Below are 22,690 nucleotides of genomic sequence, written 5' to 3' on the forward strand. Positions count from 1 at the left end.
GAACCTGATGCCAGCAACAGGTTTAAAAAACTTGTGACGAGGACATGTTTACCACTGTTTTATCCCGTCTTCTATTAACAACATTCTACATTTTAATTCATTATGCGCCAAAGGTTTTTAATGTGTGACAGGTCTGGCTGCAGACAGGCCAGTTTAGCACCAGACTCTTTTACTATAAATACATGCTGTTGTGACATGTGCAGAATATGTTTGCCATTGTCTTGCTGAAATAAGCAGGACCTTCCCTGGAAAACACCTGCAGATATTGTCCCTCTCGTCTTTATCCTCAGGCATGCACTGTCCATGATTTCCAGAATGGATTTCAAATTTTGATTGTTGGACCACAAGACACTTTTTCACTTCTCCTCAGTCCATCTCAAATAAGCTCAGGCCCAGATAAGGTGGCGGCGTCTCTGGATCATGTTTATATGTATATTTTCTTCTTTGCATGGTAAAACGTACATTTGTGGATGCGACAACGACCTGTGTTCACAGATGGTGTTGTTTTTTTTTAAAGTACTCCTGAGCTCATGCAGTGATTTCTACTACAGAATTGTGCCACCTGAGGGTCTGAAGATGACAGCCAGCCAATATTGCTTTTTATTTTGTCCTTCACATACAGAGATTTCTCTGGATTCTCTTAATCTTACAATGATATTATGTACTGTAGATAATGTGATCCCCAAACTCTTTGCTAGTTTACATTGAGATGTTATTCTTGAATTTTTGCACTATTTGCTCTCACAATCTTTCACAGAGTAGGGAACCCCTCCCCAACTTTACTTCTGAAAGACTCAGCCTCTCTGGGAGTCTCAGACTCTCAGACTCTTTCTTTCATTCCCCATCATGTTACTGACCTGTTGCCAATTAATATAATCAGTTGGGAGGTGCTTCACCAGGTGCTTTTTTTTAGCATTACACAACTTCACAAGAATTTTGTTGCCTCTGTCGCTATTTTGAAATGTGTTACTGCATCAAATCCAAAATGGGCTTATATTTTTCAAAGACAAATACATTTCTCAGTTTCAGCATTTAATATGTTGTACTATTTTCAGTTAAATATAGGGTTCGAATGTTTTGCACATCATTGCATTCCACATTTATTTACATTTATCACAGCAGTCCAACTTTTTTTGGAAATTGTATTGCATATATAAAATTCCAGTTTATGTGACACTTAGTGCAAACTTCACACTTCCCTCTTTTTCTTTATTACCTAGATGAATTGGTGTTGAAGAGGTTGCTAACCAAAATTAATCAGGACTACCACATCAGCAGTTTTTCTGGATGAACAAAACTATACGTGACAAAGATCTGGTCAAATTTCCATCCATCCATTTTCTAAGCCGCTTCTCCATCAGGGTCGCGGGGGGGGTACTGGAGCCTATCCGAGCAGTCTTCGGGCGAAAGGCAGGAAACACCCTGGACAGGTCGCCAGTCCATCGCAGGGCAGACAGACAGACAGCCACTCACACCTTGGGGCAATTTTGCATGTCCAATCGACCTGACTGCATGTCTTTGGACTGTGGGAGGAAACCGGAGAACCCGGAGGAAACCCACGCAGACACAGGGAGAACTCCACACAGAGAGGACCCCGGTCACCTGGCCGGGGAATCGAACCCAGGCCCTCCTTGCTGTGAGGCGACAGCGCTACCCACCGCGCCACCGTGCTGTCCCACCGTGCCGTCAAATTTCCAAATATTTTATATTCAAAAACATGCAAGCTCCACTGCCGTTCTGTACATATCTACTGTTAATGTTGTCCTGCTTTGTATGTGTACTTCCAACAAATGGATTTTTTGTGATTAACTGTGTCATTAAGGGATCTCTGAAATATCCTGCAAATTTGAAGGCGCTATGCAATAAGAGAGAACTTTGTGTTATACCCCACAACATACCAGACCAAACAAGAGTGCTCGATCTTTCTTACAATCATTTGATGAGCATTAAGAAAAAGGATTTAATCTACTTCACCAAGCTTACACATTTGAATGTGTCACACAACTGGATCAAAGATATAAAGGAAGGGGCTTTCAGGAGCTTGACAGCCTTGCAGGAGCTGAATCTTGCCCACAACAATCTCCATATAATCTCAGGAGGATCCTTCCAAAATTTGTTCAATCTCACTGTGCTACGGCTGGATGAAAATCAAATTACAAACATCAGTGCTTCTGCCTTCGATCCTCTGATTAGTTTGGTCATGGTGAATCTATCAGGTAATCATTTAGCTCACATACATGAAGTTCAACCTCTCTTTCAGTTGCTTAACATTCAAGAGCTGCACATTGGAAGAAATGGATTTTCTTCTTTTCAAACACCCCAAGTTTCAAACACATCCTTAAAACTGAGAGTCCTGGATCTGTCCTGGAATCCTTTACGAGTCTTCAGAATCACAGCAGATGTTTTCCCTCACCTTGAATCATTAGGCCTGGCATTCAGTAACGAAAGCATGACATGGGATGTGCAGGATGCAAGCTACCTCAGAAATGTCAGCACCCTTAATTTAACTGGGATAGAAATGAATGAAGAAATTAAATCAGTGCTACAGACCTTTAACACATCACTGACCAATCTCAGCCTCTACCGACTCAAAGAAAAAACACTAATTAAGACAGCCTGCCTGATCAACCCTTTGAGAACCCTACATGTGCAGTCAAGCAGATTGGCATCCATATCTGCGAAGGAACTAACAGGCTGCACTGATCTAGTAACACTGGACTTGTCTGAAAACAGTCTCAGGAACATCACAAATCTGGCATTTGGATTTATGACAAACCTTAAAAGGCTGAGTCTGTCCAGAAACAAACTGGACAGTGTTCCACCTGCCATTTGGAATCTGTCCTCCTTGGAGGTCCTAGACCTCAGTTACAATAGCATCTATAATTTAACTTGTTCAGATTTCAACAGCTTAGCACAGCTGCAGACACTTTACCTTTCCAGAAATCCATTGTATTCAGTAAAACCTTTTCAAAACCTTACAAATTTGAAGACTTTGATTATAAGCTCCAGCAGATTAATTTCCGTGACCAACTGTTTCAGAGCTTGTCTCCAGAAACTAGAGTTTTTGGATTTAACGCAAAACAAATTGAATTACATCCATAAAGAAGATTTTGGAGATTTGAAATCTCTTAAGCACTTGCTTTTAAATGACAACCAAATAACCACCATAGATAAAGGGGCCTTTGAGGGACTGCAGAAACTGACAGTGCTAAACCTTCAGTCAAATAAAATCACACAGAGTTCTTTAAAAGCTTCTGTTTTCTCAGGACTTACAAACCTGAAATATCTCTTGCTGAACAACAATTACCTCTCATATTCTGATCAGAGCAATCTCGTTAAACCACCCTTTAGGTATTTAAAATCTTTGGAAACTTTAGCAATTCACAGCCAAGGCCACAAAGGGATGTTGAATTTCCCTTCAAATTTTTTGGAAGGACTGACGTCTTTGCAGGTGTTGACAGCAGGAAATCTCAATTTAAACTTTCTTTACCCAAACACCTTTTCACACTCTCCAAGACTGCTGAGCCTGGACCTCAGCCGAAACGAATTAACAACGGTCTCACAGGAATTATTCACACCCCTCAAAAGACTCAACAGACTCCATATGTTCTCTACTGGTTTGCAGTCTATGGACTTCCTCATGCAAGCAAACCTCACTGAAATTCAATATTTGCAAATCAGCAAGAATGAACTGGCAGTTATCAATGAGACCTTCATTGCATCATTTACCAACTTAACGTATATCGACCTACAAGGAAATCCATTCAGTTGTGACTGCAGCAATGCCTTGTTTGTTGACTGGGCAATAAGAAACAATGTCACGCAAGTCGTAAATGCAGACCAGTTAACATGCAATTACCCATCAAAACTCAGGGGAAATAAACTTATGGAGCTTGACTTTGAGTCCTGCACTGTGGACAAGGGTTTTTTCTGCTTCATTTCTACCACTGTATTTATTCTTTTGATTATGTTTAGCTCCATCCTTTATCATTTCTTAAAATGGCAGGTTGTCTATGCCTACTATCGCCTTCTGGCATTTCTCTATAAAAGCAACCAGCAGAGAAAGACACAGTCCAGTGGCTATCAGTATGATGCATTCATTTCCTACAACACCCACGATGAACTGTGGGTTATGAGTGAGCTGTTACCTCATGTGGAGGGGGAGCAGGGCTGGAAGTTGTGTTTGCATCACAGAGACTTCCAGCCAGGTAAACCCATCATAGATAACATTGTGGACGGGATCAATAGGAGTCGTAAAACAATCTGTGTGATCAGTCGCCACTACCTAGAGAGTGAGTGGTGCTCCAGAGAAATCCAGGTGGCCAGTTTCCGACTCTTTGACGAGAAGAAAGATGTTCTCATCCTGGTGTTCCTGGAGAACATTCCACCCCATCAGCTGTCTCCATATTACAGGATGAGAAAACTAATCAAGAAACGAACCTACATCAGCTGGCCCAAACCAGGAGAGGATACTCGGGTCTTCTGGGAGAAACTGAGAATGGCTCTGGAGGCCAAGGAGTCTTCTAAAGAGGAAAATCCTATTCTTTCTGGGATAAGCGGTACCTGATAATACTCAAATATTACAGATCTAATGGCAACCACTTTTGGAATTTCGAAATGATAACCAATTGCAGTGATTGTTCTCAAAGTAAGATCTAGGCTTTACTACACACCTTCTTTCTTCATTGTGGTTTTTGGATTTATATGTATGTATAATTTACCAGTGCCAGGTACCTTCCACAATGTGTAAAATTGTAATTAATGAACCAATAGAAATGGTGCAACATTGCTTGATAAAAGTATTTTTAAATTAACGTCCAGTCCAACTAAGTTACAAATGTTTTCCCTTCTCCTGAAAAGTTTTGTTCTAGTAACAGTGATTTACATGTAGAAAATGTCTAAAAATGCAAATGGGTGGTTCAAAAATCTTTTTATGGGTTATAATCTTTTTGCATTTTATTAAAGATGATGATTAATGATTAAACAATGGTGGTGAATAAAGAACACACAAAATTTGTCTGCTGTCAGTTACAAGCGTGGAAAGTCTGCAGTCGAAGGAATTAGTCTAGAAAGTGGAGATGGAGATGTCCTGTATATGTTTTATTTTTAATTTGCCTCTGATCCCAATCCAAATTCTTTAATGTTAAGGATTAGCCAATGCAGAGTCCAGTCCCGCAACTTCATTTTCATAGATAGTACAGAACATTTGCTAAAATATGGTAGGCCTTTAATTACTTAAAAATGGTATAGTCCATTTTAAACATTGACTCAATCTTATTCACTTACACTATATGTCTAAGAGCATCCAGACACCCCTTCTAATTATTGAAATTAGATACTTTAAAGTAGATCCACTGCTGACACAGGAGTGCAATGTCTCCATAGAAAAGCACTGCTAATAGCACAGGATGCTGTGGAGAACATCTGCCTATCTGGGCATAAAGCGCCCTGTTAAAATGTAATTTATGGGATGTTCTCTGGTGTGATATCTTTTGCTTTTTCATTAACCATTTAAGTCAAATAAGGTTATATACTGTATAATTGTTATAATTATATAATGTTATTGTGGTGTGACACATCGTAAACTGTATTTCACATTGATCTAACACGTCCAAAGGCCTACTCCTATTTCTCTTTGTTGAAGTGTGTAATAGCCCTGAGCTCTAGTTTTACATGTGGCTGGTTTGAGATTTAAGGCAAAGATGTCCATTTACAGTAATAGAACAATCCTCTATTTGAACTATAAAATGAAATATAAAGGGAAACAGCAGTCTCAGGACAGGAGAGAAGGTCACCTTAGACTTTTCAGCCCTGGATTTTACCACCAGGCCAAACAGATACAGTGCCATGAAAAGTATTAGCCAACCCCTACCCTCCTGATTTTTAAAATATTTTTGCTTACTTTTCATACTTACTTCAAATCTTCAATCAGAATGTATTTTCAGACAACAACATCCAGAAAAACATAAAATATAGTTTTTAAATGATCATTTATTGAAAGAAAAAAAGGTATCCAGCACCAACTGACCCTGTGTGAAAGTCAACGCCCCTTAGTTACTCAACCAATTAACCACATTTAGTTGACAACTGAGATCATTTAAGGCTTGATTACTCCCATCCCTGTTGAATCTAAACATAATTTGAAACCTTTTCAATAAAGTGAAGTAGGTTAAAAGGTCTCAGCAAGCAGCACACTATGTCACTATAAAAAAAATTAATGAGAATGAACATTTTTTAAATCTACCAATCTGGAAAGGGTTACAAAGCCATCTCTAAGCCTCTGGGACTACAGTGAACTGCAATGAGAGCCATTATCTCCAAATGGAGAAAACATGGTATAGTGGTGAGTCTTCCCAGAAGTAAAAGAGCTGCAAGGCGTAAAACCGCTGCTAGCCAATATAAACATAAAGGCTTCGCTCATATTTGTCAAAAACAGAAGACAGGGGTCCAATTACATCTAACATAAAGCTAACACAGCATTCTACAATAACCATACCAATACCAATCATAGCAACAGTCAAACGTAGCACAGGTAGTGTGATGGTGTGAGAACGCGTTGCTGCTTCAGGACCTGGTTGAATTGCTGTAATTGACAGGACCCTGAATTCTGCTCTCATCCAGAGAATCCTGCAAGAAAATGTTTGTTAACTAGTCTGAGATCTGAAGCTCAAGTTCAATTAAGATATGCAGCAAGACAAGAGCAGGTCCACCTCTGAATGGCTTGAAGGGAACAAAATTAAGCTTCCAGAGTGGCATATTTAAAGCCTGACTTGAACCCCTTAAGATGCTATAGCTCAGGTGAATCCTAATCTAACATACCTGGTCCAGGCAATCGAGGCCTCTAGAGCCATCTGAATATTACAGCGTGTTGGACCTGAACTTTCCAGGATGATAGATCTCCAAGGTGATGGACCAGGGCTGAGCAATGATGCATGTTATGTGGGACAAAATTCTTACCATCATATGCAACTCTGACTATACATAGTTCTATTATAATAGCAACAATTTTTTACCCTTTTACACTTTCTTTAGTTAGCCTTGGGCTTCTGTGACAAACACCTTTATTTTTCTTCTAAAATTGCCATGTGATCCTTCATCAGCCATGTGTGTGTGTGTGTGTGTGTATAAAATAATAATGACTAGCCTTGAGTTATTACATTTGATTAGCAGTTAAAACACACTTGACTATGCTCTTGATTACATCATGCTACATCAATTAACTTGTCCTTCTTTTCCATTATTCCGATGATCAAGAGAGTATAAAATAAGTTGATTGGCCCTTGATTGTGACTAGCATGCTGTTCCTAATTGTAACTGAACAAGGAAGTGTTAAAATATGTTTTGTACATGAAATGGGTAAAAAATAAAGTTATGGTCCAAACTCTGGTGTGTGTGTGTGTGTGTGTGTGTGTGTGTGTGCAGGCCACAACTCCTAAACAATGGGCAAGTGTCAGATTTACACAGTTGCAGTTTACACTATATTGCCAAAAGTATTTGCACGTCTGCCTTCACATGCATATGAACTTGAGTGACATCCCATTCTTAATCCAAATTTGTCACTCCAGAGAACACATCTCCACTGCTCTAGAGTCCAGTGGCATCACAGTTACATCACAGTGTTTGACGCTCTGCATTGCTCTTGGTGATGTAAGGCTTGGATGCAGCTGCTCAGCCATGGAAACCCATTCCATGAAGCTCTCTACGCACTGCTCTTGAGCTAATCTGAAGGCCATATGAAGTTTGGAGGTCTGTAATGATTGGAGAAAGTTGGCGACCTCTGCGCACTATGTGCCTCAGCATCTGTTGACCGCGCTCTGTCATTTTACGTAGCCTACCACTTCTTGGCTGAGTTGCTGTCGTTCCCAATCTCTTCCACTTTGTTATAATACCACTGACAGTTGACTGTGGAATATTTAGTAGTGAGGAAATTTCACGACTGAACTTGTTGCACAGGTGGTGTCCTATCACGGTACCATGCTGGAACTCGCTGAGCTGCTTAGAGCGACTCATTCTTTCACTAATGTTTGTAGAAGCAGTCTGCAGGACTAGATGCTTGGTTTTATACACCTGTGGCTATGGAAGTGATTGGAACACCTGAATTCAATTATTTGGATGGGTGATTGAATACTTTGGGCAATATAGTGTATGTTTAAGATGGGACTGAGAAGTGTTTCCCAGGCCTGGCTGAAGCATACATACTGCTCCAGGAAAAAAACCAAGCACCTTCAGAGAGGCCTACATGCACACACAGATCCCTACACTCACAGAGAGAGAGAGAACCACCAAAGCATCTTATAATTTACTAGGTAATCAAATCAAATACCATTGATGTTTTTGCAACTGATATGTTTCATTTCCTAAAGAAATTTTCAAAAATATGTAGTAAAAAAAACGGGGTCCTCTCTGTGTGGAGTTTGCATGTTCTCCCCGTGTCTGCGTGGGTTTCCTTCGGGTTCTCCGGTTTCCTCCCACAGTCCAAAGACATGCAGTCGGGTCGATTAGACATGCTAAATTGCCCCTAGGTGTGAGTGTGTGAGTGACTGTCTGTATCTGTCTGTCTGCCCTGCGATGGACTGGCGACCTGTCCAGGGTGTATCCTGCCTTTCGCCCGAAGACTGCTGGGATAGGCTCCAGCACCCCCCCGCGACCCTGGTGGAGAAGCGGCTTAGAAAATGGATGGATGGATGTAGTAAAAAACTACATCTCTGGGCACATGTGCTTCTCCAGGCCTCAGCTATTGACACAATCAGGCCTGCTCGGCACACACCACACAGTCAGGGTCACACAGGTACACACACACAGGAAGAGCTGCCTAGAATGAGCCACTTTTTTGCAAATACCTAAGCTGTTATATTTAATTACAGTAACAAAACAGCCATTAGGTACAAATTGTTTCTTTTTCAGTGGAAGATTTCAGTGCTGTGGGTTTTTCAAAGAAACCTGCAGGGATATTTTTCCACACTTGCAAAGTTCTGTCTTTGATCCAAAGTCACATTATCCAAATAGTCCTAAACACATTCTTTGTGTCTGGTGGTAAGTCCACTGTTCAGGGAAAACCAACAGCTTCTTTGATTTGCAAATTTTCTTCTTTATCATCTGTTTATTTTTCCTCACAGCTTCTTAACAGCAGCACATCCTATAAACTTTAAGTGCTGTTTATCTGATGTTGGCTGTTTTGGTGGTCTACTAGGTCTTACATAGTTCTTCTCTGTATATCTTTTTTTTTTTTAACTGTAGTTTCAGAAAATCCAGTTTTTTACTACAAAGTAATTTGCCTTTGATATTCTCCCATCTTATGCATGTGAATGATCTCACAACAAATCTCTGCAGACATATCCACTCAAACATCAACTACTTGCACAGATTGAATTGTCATTTAAATAAAAAAGCCTGCTCTGGCCTGTTTAAATTTAGCTCACAGTAGGCAGATAAAATCACATTACAACCACAAATATAAATGTTGAAATTTCAAGCAATAAAAATGAGCAAAGATAAAACAAACACCAGATGAGTAGTAGAACTATGCTTGCAACAACACCCTGCAATAATCAAATCTAGAGCAACACTGTAGATAAGGAATTTAGAGGACTATGAAAGTGTTAGTTAGTTAACATTTAAACAGAATACGTCACAAATAAGGGGTGTGCAAATGTCTACAGTTTGACATCAGTAGCTTAGAGTAGATCTCAAAGCTCATCTTTACGTCTTTTTTTTATCTTTTATTTTTATTTATAGGTTTATGATACAGTTTCTCTGCCCCCTCTACCTTTTTATTGGATGATCACAGTTAATCAGAGAATTAAATTAAAGGTTGATGAAAGTTGATGAAATTCTTCATGTGCATGCATTTCAGTAAAGCAAGCTTAAATAAAATGTCAGTTGATAACAAGAAAGTATGAAAGTGTTTATTGGCAGGTCCTTTAAGCCGAGTAGATGGTGGAAGTAACATCTCATTTGTCCAACATGCTTAGTCATTCCTGCAAGGAACAAGAACAAGAATGAACACTTCGAGATTTGAGATCCACCCTCAGTTTCATTTCCCTCTGACAAGCGCTCCACGATGTCAAATAAACCACACAGCTACACTTCCTTATTTTCAAGCTAGTGTAGAATACGTGACATGCTGAATGTATAATGGACAAAGAAATGAACAGGTATGCTTTTAAAATAAGACTTCAATCTTTCATTAAACATAAAGTTAAAGACCTGTTACGTAATCCATGTGGGTTTTAGGGGAAAAGTATATAAATAATTCGTCTGTAATGTATTGGTTTATTGGGGGTGTAAGATATGCTTTTTTGAGAATATTCAATAGAAATTACAACTTGCGTGTAATATAGTCATATACAATAACGTAAAAACATTGTGTACATTTATATTTGTCAGGTGTGGAAAGCGTAACACAACAGTAGAGATTCTTACATAAAAATACTGTTACTGTAGTGATAATTTGATCATTTTAGTACAAGTAAAGAGTAAAAAGTAGTTTATGATTTGTATATCATAACCTAAAAAGTGAGAAAAAAAAGTTTTGAGTGCTGAGGCCGATCACAGTCTGCTCTGCACATTTGCACATCTTTCTGTGTTCGGTGTGAGGAACAAGGTTTACACTGAACTGCATGCATTTGTGGATGACTATATAAGGCATCCTGCTCTCAAAGCTCCATTTTCATGATTAAACGGTTCTTTGCATCGTGAACAGGTTCTTCAGATTAATGGAGAATGTGTTGTAGATGGAAGGGTTCAACTACTGTTGCAAGCCAAAGAACACTTTTTTGTACTATATAGAACCTGAGTGTAGTTTATCTGTTTCCAATAAAATAGTTCAGGGTCCCCGAAAGGCTGTAGAGTCTTCTATTGTTAAATTGATTTTATATTTAAAAAACTATTTAGAGTCAAAATGAGTAGATTACTCAATTTATAATGTACTTTTTAGTGACAGTCTTGCCCCCATTAGCTTCCTGACTTTTAGCTTACATTAACTCGTAGATGTTGACCTCCACAGATGGTAAACACGGTATTCACAGCTTTTACTAATTCACTGTTAACCGTGTAAAGTTTTTCTACCATTAAAATCAGTAGCAACAACAGCAGCTTTTTATCCAGTTTTGAATTTCTTTACTGAGTTATATTCCTCTGGTAATCATACTAATAACTTCATGCACAATTATTTTTTTCTTTTTCTGACTGTTAAATAGCCTCTCACATAGTTAAAGACAGATAGAGAGAGAGAGAGAGAGAGAGAGAGAGAGAGAGAGACTGATGACTGTATAACATAGAGAGAGCATACTCCACCACAGTCTGATCAGATTAGCATTACTGTTAAAAAAGAACGCAGTCAAAAGGTTAAAGGGAACCTGTACTAGACCAGATTTCCCCTTTCACAGCCTTACACAGCTGTTTATCTCCAAGACTGATAAGATGGTATTTTTATTCAGGTAAACTGCACTGGTTGACACCAATGCTAACTAAAGCAGCAGCTAACAGACACTTACAATAAAATATATGCTACAGATCTTAAGCTTGATAAATAGCCATGATTTGATCTAAAATAATAAGAAAACAGTAAGAAGAAACCAATAAAGTCAATACCTGTTTAGCTATGATTAGCTTGCAATGCAGCTAACGTTACTCTCTGAGGCTGAAGTTGCATTTGTAAAGCAGAGAACTGAGCAGATTTCAGGAGGCAGATTTGACAACTGATAAAAACGCTGTTTTCATTTGAAAATGAATGAAGATGACCGTTTGGATAAAGCTGTCTCCACTAAACTTGACACCTCTGTAGTGCTTTCAAGGCCCTGTTCTTTAGTTAGCTTTCAGAACAGAATCTTAGAAATTGAGCTGTGCTTGTTTGAAGTGGTTTATGAGCTGAGACGCTCAGAATTGTAACGTTATTAAATTAAAGTAGCAAAGTGAACGTATTTTATTGTAAATGATCTCAAATAGGAGTAGGCCTAGTCCACGCGTATATGAGTATTTTTTAAAAGTCTCATCCACACAAGCACTGGTTTTAAAAAAAATCTCTGTCCACGTTAAAACAGAAAAACATGTTGTCACCATTTCAATGACAACAGCGTGTCAATGTTCGTGATGAATATAAATTCTCTCGCCATTTCAAGTTGTCGCACAAAACTAGAGGTCCAACCAGGTCTTTCCCAAAACGCTGTGGTCTGTGTCATGAGAATGCTGGATATAGATACGACTGCATTCTGACACCTCTGTTTCTAAATATAGTGTACATTTATGTGTAAACATGTGACAAGTACTGACCAGCGCTATTTTGGCTACATCAGCTATTGCACAAAAATCGTCAAAGGAGATAATTATGCACGCTCTTGAAAACAAACAAACAACGTACAATTTTATTGACACAAGGCAAAAACTGCTTTCCCGGTCTGAATATCATCACCCTAGAAGGGGTTTTGCAAAAGGTCCATTTTCACTGACCTAAAGTACAGTTCACATGTGGACAGAAGACCAAAACACTTAGAAATAGCTATGTATAAAGAAGTCTCACGTACATGTGGACAAGCAGTAAATTTACTATAATTTCTTACTTTTCACTCCTTCCTTTGATATTTGTTTTATTAAAATGAATGTACATTGCTAGCTTGAGCAGCTGTTGGCACTGAAAAAATGTTCACAGTAATAAACTTTTTTTCATGTTTCTTTTCATAGGACTGTTGAAACATAGGTTCAATTTTATTTCAGCATAAACCTGCAGACCATGGAGAAGTTAAAATGTCCAATTTCAATGGAATCTGCCTTCTTTCTCTTGGTGCTGTCCTGCTCTGTACTTCTCAATCTCATGGATGGATATTCACTGAAGGACTGCACGGTCAAAGGCTCTTTAAACTCCACATCTATGAAAGTGTTCTGCTACAAAAGGCAGCTACGTGCTGTACCTGAAAGCATACCATGCAAAGCGAGGGTGCTGGACATTTCCTACAATAAAATATCCGTGATAAAGAGGAACGATTTGGGAGACTTAACCAATCTTCACAACTTAAATGTCAGTAACAACATGATCGAAGATGTGGAGGACGGGGCTTTCAGAGGTTTAGCTGCCTTACAGGAACTGAATCTTGCCTACAACAGACTCATAACCATCTCAGGAGGATTCTTCCAGGATCTGTTTAATCTCACTGAGCTTCGACTGAATGAAAATCACATTTCAGATATCAGTTCATCTGCTTTTGTTCCTCTAATCCGCCTGGTAATGTTGAATTTGTCAGGAAATCATCTACAATACATACACAAAGCACAACCTGTTTTTCAGATGCCCCGTATTCAGGAGCTGCATATTGGGAAAAATGGATTTTCCTCCTTTGAAACATGCCAGGCTTCAAATGCGTCCTTGCGACTGCAAGTCCTAGATCTCTCCCACAATCCTTTGCAGTCATTCAGGATCACAGCCGATATTTTTCCTCACCTGGAAACATTAGACCTGGCATTCAATAAAGTCAGTGTGAAGTGGGACGTGCAGGACAAAAACTACTTCAGAAATGTTGACAGACTCAACTTGAGTGGAATACAAACAGGGTTAAGGGAGATGAAGATAATGCTGCAAACCTTTAACTTGACGCTATCTAATCTCAGACTGTACTACTTGGGAGAGCAGAAAGCAAAATCACTTGCTAAGGAAGCTTGCCTGATTAACTCACTGACGACCCTACGTTTGGAATCAAACAACATCAACTCCATATCTGAAAACGAACTGAGAAACTGCTCAAATTTGAGAGTGCTGGACTTGGCTGAAAACGATCTCACTGAAATAACAGCACTAGCATTTAAATCAATGACTAAACTTAATACTCTGAGTCTTTCCCATAATAAGTTGAGTAATGTTCCCATTGCCATTAGAAACCTTTCCAGCTTGGAGGTCTTAGATCTCAGCTACAATTCCATAACTACTCTAACCTGCTCAGATTTTACCAATCTAACACGATTAATGATGGTTCATATTTACAGGAATCATTTGTCCTCTGTGGAACATTGTGCTTTTCAAGACCTTCATAATTTGAAGACACTTATTACTGATTCAAATGCACTGTATACTTTAAAAGGATATTTAATGAGTGGTCTCGAAAACCTGACGTATTTGTCATCAGCACAAAACAAACTAGGTATGATCAACAGGGCTGATTTTAAACATTTGCAGTCCCTCATACATTTGCATTTACCAGACAATCAAATAAAAAGTATTGAGGCAGGAGCGTTTCAAGGATTACAGAAACTCGATTTGCTAAATCTGCAATCAAACAAGATCACGCAGACTTCAATAAGTGCTTCTGTTTTTTCAGGACTCCCAAATCTTAAGGAACTTATGTTAAATAATAATTGCATATGGTACTCAAGCCAGGACAGCCTCAGTGAGCCACCCTTTAAAAATCTGAATTCTTTATATATTCTAGCCATTTACAGCCAGGTCAATGATGGAATGAAGAACATTCCCTCAAATTTTTTGGAAGGATTGACATCTTTAAAAATATTCTGGGCTGGAAATCTCAATTTAAACTCTCTGCATCCTGACACCTTTACTTACACCCCTGATCTGTGGATATTGGACCTCAGCAAAAATTATTTAACAACAATCTCCCCTGACATATTCATGCCACTTAAAAAACTCAGCAGTCTCACCATGATTCAGTCAGGGATTCAATCACTGGATTTCCTTATTGAAGCAAATCTCAATGAAATACAAGTTTTATTGATCAGAAAAAATTCAATAGCGGTCATCAATGAGACTCTGATTGAGACCCTTTCAGGGTTGTTCTTTCTGGATCTCCAAGGAAATGAATTTTCATGTGACTGTGATAACGCCTGGTTCATTGACTGGGCAGTCAGTAACAACAACACACAAGTTTTAAAAGTTGATGCGTTGAAGTGCAACTACCCACCAAATTTTAGAGGAAATCTGCTTATAGATCTTGACAAAGACTCATGTGTTGTTGATGTGGGACTGTTATGTTTTGTCTGCACCACATCTTTTGTTCTTCTGACCCTGCTCAGTTCTTTCCTCTACCATTTCTTGAAGTGGCAGGTTGTCTACACCTACTATCTGTTCCTGGCTTTTCTTTATGACAAAAAACAGCAGAAAAAACAAACCATCCAAAGCTTCCAGTATGATGCTTTCATATCCTATAATACCCACGATGAACTGTGGGTTATGAAGCAGCTGTTACCAAAACTGGAGGGAGAGCAGGGCTGGAGGTTGTGTTTGCACCACAGAGACTTCCAGCCAGGTAAACCCATCATGGATAACATTGTGGATGGGATCTATAGCAGCCAGAAGACAATCTGTGTGATCAGTCACCACTACCTGGAGAGTGATTGGTGTTCTAGAGAAATCCAGGTGGCCAGTTTCCGACTCTTTGACGAGAAGAAAGACGTTCTCATCCTGGTGTTCCTGGAAGAAATTCCACCACATCAGCTGTCTCCATATTACAGGATGAGGAGCCTAATCAAGAAGCGTACCTACCTTACCTGGCCTAAACCAGGAGAGGACATTCAGGTCTTCTGGCAGAAACTTGATGCGGCTCTGGAGGCCAAAGAGGATTCTTAAGATGAAAGGCCTATACTTGATTAGGAGAGAGGTGAGAATGCCAAGGTACTACACAACATTATGATGCTGTGTGGTGAAAAGGGAATGAACTATTTAGAGAATTGTTTTACTTTTATTAAAACTCATAACATATCGAAGAACATTTATTCTGCCAGCTGAAATTCTAGATCATCAGTAGCTTTTGATGCTTGTTTAAGCAAATCATTTGCTTAATTTTTCATGTGCACCAACGCAAAGTGTTTTAAAACATTCTCCCACTTTAAAGCAAATGAAGCAAATCTGAGCAGTTTGCTGTGTGATTTCTTCAGGGGGTTCCTACAAAGTGAATTCCCTAAGATATTGAATTAACCCGGGCTTGTTCACTGTGTTGGCTCCATGGTTTCCATGTGAATTAATCACTATTAATGTGTTTCGTAAATAGCTTGTCAGTTTGATATGAAGTTTTTCTTTCATTTTATTCCTCTAAGCAAGATCTAGGTTCTGCCACATACAATATTGTGGTGACACTTCGCATTCCTAGCCTGTGTAAAATTAAACTAGAAATGCTTGTGAAAAAAGACCAATTCACAATTAATCTAAATGCTCTTTTATGTATTAAAAATATTCTTCTTTTAATGATAATTATTTATTATTTATCAAAAGAAGGTTTGTGTATGAAGATGAACTGTCATGGGATGCAGTCAGTGTTTAATTAAAAATTTCCAAATCAGTTAACATGTTCAAGCACATTTGCTTTTGTCACTATTAGCCTATAAGCATGATTTATGAATGTAAATAAACATTTTTGTCACAAGCAGCACTTTTACTGCTGGTTTTTTTCATTGATTGAAAGAGTAGCCAGTCATCTGGTAAAAGGGCAGGAGTGGATCTCTTGACGAGCATCAGCAAGCTGTTTCTGTGCGTAATCCACCTCCCCCTTTTCAGTTAAATCTCTCTGACAGGTACTTCCAAGGGGAGGACTGGGACCCCTGATTAATCTCTTGGACCCCCTAAATATCAGTTCAAGAAATAACAAGGAACAAAACAGTAGAGTATTCTTGAGTATTCATGAGAAATTACTTAAAAACATGAGAAAGTACTTAAGAACATGAGAAATTACTTAAAAATTTTAAAGCTGGATTAAGTTAGTTTGTGTGGCTGCCCAGATAAACAGCTTTACATATAATTTTCTCATCTAGGCTCTACCTTTTGCACAGCATTGTGTATATTCATATATTATCATGCTTGGAAGTATTGAAAGAATGTATTAATGTAAATTTGGCATACATGTTACACTATACATTTGCTTATAGTATGTGTCACGATTGGCCCCTCCCAGTCCTGTCCATGTGTTCCTGTTGTGTTTTGGTTTAGGCCTTGTGTTTTTGTTTTGGTTTTTAGTCCAGCCCCCTCGTTTCATGACTCCACCCCTCTCCCTTATTTACCCTGTGATTATTTAAGCCCTATGTTTGCCACTAGTTGTCACTGGTCTTTGTTGTTTGTAATGTATGATGTGCTTTGCTTGTACTGTTCTTCTATTGGATTTGTTTGACTGTTTTGAAATTTTGTCATGTCTGATTCTCGTGTGCTTCGTGTTGGATATCTGAACCTGGACTGTCTCGACTACGACCCTGGATTTGCCCTGAATAAAAGTTGCTTATCTCCGCATATGCGTCTGCTTGGACACTGACAGTTGACTGGAATATTCAGAAGCAAGGAAATTTCATGACTGCACTTGTTGCACACATGGCATCCTATCATGCTGGAATTCACTGAAATCCTCCTGAGAGCGACCCATTCTTTCATAAATGTTTTTTGTAGAAGCAGTCTGCAGGCCTAGGTCCTTGATTTTATACACCTGTGGCCATGGAAGTGATTGGAACACCTGAATTCAATGATTTGGATGAGTGAGTGAATACTTTTGGAAATATATATGTATTTCAAGGTCTACTGCAAGTACTATTTTGCTGCCAATATTTTGGCATATTTTGAATAAACCGTTGCTAGTTCAGGTTATAGCAAAATGTTATTTAAAATGATCTAAAAATATAGGTGTTCTCTATTTGAGTTCGCAGATTTGAGATTTTTTTTATATGGCCCTTTTAGTGGCTAACTTTGACACCCAGCTGTAGAAGAATGGAACCATTGGTTGCAGCAAGCTAACACCCTTTCTCAGTTCTCATTGATCACAGAAACATCCCCCTGAACCTGTTTTGTCTCCTTCGTGTTTGGTCCTTCCCTTTCAGTAAAACAGTGTTTTATGGAATTGTGGTTTTCAGCTCATTTTTTGTTCCAGTTTCACTGATGAAAGCCAGTGTGACTGGGCCTTTATGTTTAGCTTGTCATATGTTAAGGTCAATTATACTGCTTTGCTCTGAAACAAACTCTTCTGACATGATGCAGCAGTCATAGATACATTGTTTGTAGCATATTTTTGAGCACAGACGTTATGGGTAGAAGGGGTTCAAAGGAAAAAGGACAATATAAACATAAATTAAATTTCAAATTAAAAGCTATCACCAGCATGTAAAGCCATGGCATGAATAATTACACTGTTTAATAATTTCAAAGCTCCTCAGACTTATTATACTAAGGAAACTAGTGGAAAGTTATAAACACCCCTTATTGCTAACATGTTTGACTGATGATTATAATAATCACATTATGGAATATGATGCTATCTTAAATATATTTATGTTTTGTTGGTGGGATATCAAGTGCCGGGATGATGAGTGCATGCGGGAGAGGTCGAAGTTACAAGAGAAATCACCTGTACTGAGCACCTGTAGAGAGTAATGAATCTCATAGAACCTGAGCCGACTCATAAGCTCTATTCTTGAGACGAGGCTGAGCTGAGTCTCGCTGGAATTCATTTAGAAGAATAACACACCCCCTCCTGGGTGAAAGTGTCTGATGTCAGGAGAGACTTGCTTCTTCCAGAAGTAAGTTCAGACTTTCACATTATTTACACGCCTTGACCAAAGACATGTGCCATGACCCATCACCAAACAAGAGCCTACAAAAAAGAATAGGATATTCTTTGTCAGCTGCCCTGGCATTTAATGTGTCCACGTGTCCAGAGCTGTGCTTCCTCTCTTTAGAATTCAACTGACCTTCATAAGACTTCACGTAAAGACACGTTTTGTTCAGCCATCCTGGGTTGCATTTCTTAAAATAACAATTATTAAGAACGGAAAGATACATTTTTTAAAAGCACATAATAGACTTATGGTCTATGCATGTACAAAAAGGCCCACCATACCCTTAAAGGGGAACTCCATCCATTTTCTATTCACATAATTAACTGGTTAAGGTGTGCTTTGGTGTTAAATGCTCCATCCTAAAGAAATGTACAGGTTCAGAATTGGTCACAGTGGTGGTGATACAAACCACTCTCAATAACTTTTGACTTCTCAAGGACTGAATTATCTAGAAATTTTAGAAGTTGGCGGGATTGTCTTTTAGGTTTCATTTCCTTAAGACATTCTTGTCGGTGCATAAAATTAACCTCACAGCTTCATTTCCTTATACAAGATACTACAGTTCATTGAGTTAACAATAACAGACTGCTGGACTAAATTTTCAGATGTGTTTTTAGAACAGGATCTCTGTCTTACTCTTTTGCACACTTCAAACGGTAAGCAGGGTTTAACATTTCAACTCTCCAGTTTTTTAATGCAGCGAATCATTTTTAAGGGAAAACAATATGAATAGCATTGTTCTGAAAAAGGACGATAATTTTTCAGGGAGAAGAACATTTCCTCAAACAGTACAACTTTTTAACTTGTGTAAAATGCAATGTGTTATAATATGCTAAACATTAATTGTTAACTTCAGCACTTGACATTTGAACTGTTCATAATAGTAAAATAATTTTTTTCATGCTGATTTTGTAGGACTGCTGAGGTACAGGACAAAAGACACGTTCTGATAAATGCTGTGTCAGTCTTGTTTACGCTACTTTTGCTTGTGCAACAAAAGCTTCAGTTTTTTTATTTAAATCACTACAAACCTGAAGATCATGCTGAATTTAAAAATTATAAGTTCAATGGAATCTGCCTTCTTTCTCTTGGTGCTGTCCTGCTCTGTACTTCTCAATCTTATGGATGGATATTCACTGAAGGACTGCACGGTCAAAGGCTCTTTAAACTCCACATCTATGAAAGTGCTCTGCTACAAAAGGCAGCTACGTGCTGTACCTGAAAGCATACCATGCAAAGCGAGGGTGCTGGACATTTCCTACAATAAAATATCAGTGATAAAGAGGAACGATTTGGGAGACTTAACCAATCTTCACAACTTAAATGTCAGTAACAACATGATCGAAGATGTGGAGGACGGGGCTTTCAGAGGTTTAGCTGCCTTACAGGAACTGAATCTTGCCTACAACAGACTCACAACCATCTCAGGAGGATTCTTCCAGGATCTGTTTAATCTCACTGAGCTTCGACTGAATGAAAATCACATTTCAGATATCAGTTCATCTGCTTTTGTTCCTCTAATCCGCCTGGTAATGTTGAATTTGTCAGGAAATCATCTACAATACATACACAAAGCACAACCTGTTTTTCAGATGCCCCGTATTCAGGAGCTGCATATTGGGAAAAATGGATTTTCCTCCTTTGAAACATGCCAGGCTTCAAATGCGTCCTTGCGACTGCAAGTCCTAGATCTCTCCCACAATCCTTTGCAGTCATTCAGGATCACAGCCGATATTTTTCCTCACCTGGAAACATTAGACCTGGCATTCAATAAAGTCAGTGTGAAGTGGGACGTGCAGGACAAAAACTACTTCAGAAATGTTGACAGACTCAACTTGAGTGGAATACAAACAGGGTTAAGGGAGATGAAGATAATGCTGCAAACCTTTAACTTGACGCTATCTAATCTCAGACTGTACTACTTGGGAGAGCAGAAAGCAAAATCACTTGCTAAGGAAGCTTGCCTGATTAACTCACTGACGACCCTACGTTTGGAATCAAACAACATCAACTCCATATCTGAAAACGAACTGAGAAACTGCTCAAATTTGAGAGTGCTGGACTTGGCTGAAAACGATCTCACTGAAATAACAGCACTAGCATTTAAATCAATGACTAAACTTAATACTCTGAGTCTTTCCCATAATAAGTTGAGTAATGTTCCCATTGCCATTAGAAACCTTTCCAGCTTGGAGGTCCTAGATCTCAGCTACAATTCCATAACTACTCTAACCTGCTCAGATTTTACCAATCTAACACGATTAATGATGGTTCATATTTACAGGAATCATTTGTCCTCTGTGGAACATTGTGCTTTTCAAGACCTTCATAATTTGAAGGCACTCATTATGGGATCGGGTAGACTGTTTACACTGAAAGGATATTTCAGTAATGGACTTAAAAATTTGAAGTATTTGGACTTGTCCAATAGCAAACTAAATACTATTCACAAAGGTGTGTTTGAGTATTTAAGGAATCTCACATATTTGCGCTTACAAGACAATCAAATAAAATTCATAGAAGTAGGTGCATTTGAGGGATTACAGAATTTGATTTTGTTGGATGTCCAATCAAACAAGATCACGCAGACTTCAATAAGTGCTTCTGTTTTTTCAGGACTCACAAATCTTAAGCAACTGATTTTAAATAATAATTTCATATGGTACTCAAGCCAGGACAGCCTCAGTGAGCCACCCTTTAAAAATCTGAAGTCTTTACATGTTCTTAACATTTTCAGCCAGGGCAAAGATGGAATGAAGAACATTCCCTCAAATTTTTTGGAAGGATTGACATCTTTAAAAATATTCTGGGCAGGAAATCTCAATTTAAACTCTCTGCATCCTGACACCTTTACTTACACCCCTGACCTGTGGATATTGGACCTCAGCAAAAATTATTTAACAACAATCTCCCCTGACATATTCATGCCACTTAAAAAACTCAGCAGTCTCACCATGATTCAGTCAGGGATTCAATCACTGGATTTCCTTATTGAAGCAAATCTCAATGAAATACAAGTTTTATTGATCAGAAAAAATTCAATAGCGGTCATCAATGAGACTCTGATTGAGACCCTTTCAGGGTTGTTCTTTCTGGATCTCCAAGGAAATGAATTTTCATGTGACTGTGATAACGCCTGGTTCATTGACTGGGCAGTCAGTAACAACAACACACAAGTTTTAAAAGTTGACGCGTTGAAGTGCAACTACCCACCAAATTTTAGAGGAAATCTGCTTATAGATCTTGACAAAGACTCATGCGTTGTTGATGTGGGACTGTTATGTTTTGTCTGCACCACATCTTTTGTTCTTCTGACCCTGCTCAGTTCTTTCCTCTACCATTTCTTGAAGTGGCAGGTTGTCTACACCTACTATCTGTTCCTGGCTTTTCTTTATGACAAAAAACAGCAGAAAAAACAAACCATCCAAAGCTTCCAGTATGATGCTTTCATATCCTATAATACCCACGATGAACTGTGGGTTATGAAGCAGCTGTTACCAAAACTGGAGGGAGAGCAGGGCTGGAGGTTGTGTTTGCACCACAGAGACTTCCAGCCAGGTAAACCCATCATGGATAACATTGTGGATGGGATCTATAGCAGCCGGAAGACAATCTGTGTGATCAGTCGCCACTACCTGGAGAGTGAGTGGTGTTCTAGAGAAATCCAGGTGGCCAGTTTCCGACTCTTTGACGAGAAGAAAGACGTTCTCATCCTGGTGTTCCTGGAGGAAATTCCACCCCATCAGCTGTCTCCATATTACAGGATGAGGAGCCTAATCAAGAAGCGTACCTACCTTACCTGGCCTAAACCAGGAGAGGACATTCAGGTCTTCTGGCAGAACCTGGATGTTGCTCTGGAGGCCAAAGAGAATTCTTAAGAAGAAAGCCCTATTCTCGATTAAGAAAGATGTGAGAATGCCAATGTTCTATAGATCAGTTGATTAAGCTTTGCCTGGATTTTCCTGTTATAAATCAAATGTATGAAGACGTACACAGTCAATGTCTGTGGGAATTGTAAAACTAGTTAACATGTTCAAGTACATTTGATTTTGTTACTAATAACCTCAAAGCATGATTTATGTTTGTAAATATATTTTTTTTTCAAAAGCAATACTTATACTGCTGATTTGTTTATTGATTGAAAGAATAAACATCCCAGACTTGA

The 22,690-nt window shown here is 38.8% G+C and overlaps 3 protein-coding genes across 3 annotated transcripts; all 3 read left to right on the forward strand.

Moving 5' to 3' along the window:
* The first annotated feature begins 1,603 nt into the window (after nt 1–1,603).
* Nucleotides 1,604–5,342, forward strand: LOC108434695 (toll-like receptor 13). The gene has a single exon (XM_017710025.2). The coding sequence runs from the start codon at nt 1,718–1,720 to the stop codon at nt 4,565–4,567; it is 2,850 nt and encodes a 949-aa protein (XP_017565514.1). The 5' UTR covers nt 1,604–1,717; the 3' UTR covers nt 4,568–5,342.
* A 4,760-nt stretch (nt 5,343–10,102) lies between these two features.
* On the forward strand, nt 10,103–17,212 carry LOC108434696 (toll-like receptor 13). The gene is made up of 2 exons (XM_037543715.1): nt 10,103–10,154; nt 12,679–17,212. Exon 2 carries the CDS (start codon nt 12,728–12,730, stop codon nt 15,563–15,565), a length of 2,838 nt encoding a protein of 945 aa, XP_037399612.1. The 5' UTR covers nt 10,103–10,154; nt 12,679–12,727; the 3' UTR covers nt 15,566–17,212.
* Nucleotides 17,213–19,075: 1,863 nt separating this feature from the next.
* On the forward strand, nt 19,076–22,690 carry LOC108434697 (toll-like receptor 13). The gene is made up of 2 exons (XM_017710027.2): nt 19,076–19,181; nt 19,441–22,690. Exon 2 carries the CDS (start codon nt 19,566–19,568, stop codon nt 22,401–22,403), a length of 2,838 nt encoding a protein of 945 aa, XP_017565516.1. The 5' UTR covers nt 19,076–19,181; nt 19,441–19,565; the 3' UTR covers nt 22,404–22,690.

The sequence above is a fragment of the Pygocentrus nattereri genome, chromosome 12 (assembly GCF_015220715.1).
Source record: "Pygocentrus nattereri isolate fPygNat1 chromosome 12, fPygNat1.pri, whole genome shotgun sequence".
Classification (NCBI taxonomy): domain Eukaryota; kingdom Metazoa; phylum Chordata; class Actinopteri; order Characiformes; family Serrasalmidae; genus Pygocentrus; species Pygocentrus nattereri.

Coding starts and splice junctions, on each gene's coding strand:
- LOC108434695 (XM_017710025.2), top strand. CDS start 1,718: ATGCAAGCTCCACTGCCGTTCTGTACATATCTACTGTTAATGTTGTCC.
- LOC108434696 (XM_037543715.1), top strand. CDS start 12,728: ATGGAGAAGTTAAAATGTCCAATTTCAATGGAATCTGCCTTCTTTCTC.
- LOC108434697 (XM_017710027.2), top strand. CDS start 19,566: ATGCTGAATTTAAAAATTATAAGTTCAATGGAATCTGCCTTCTTTCTC.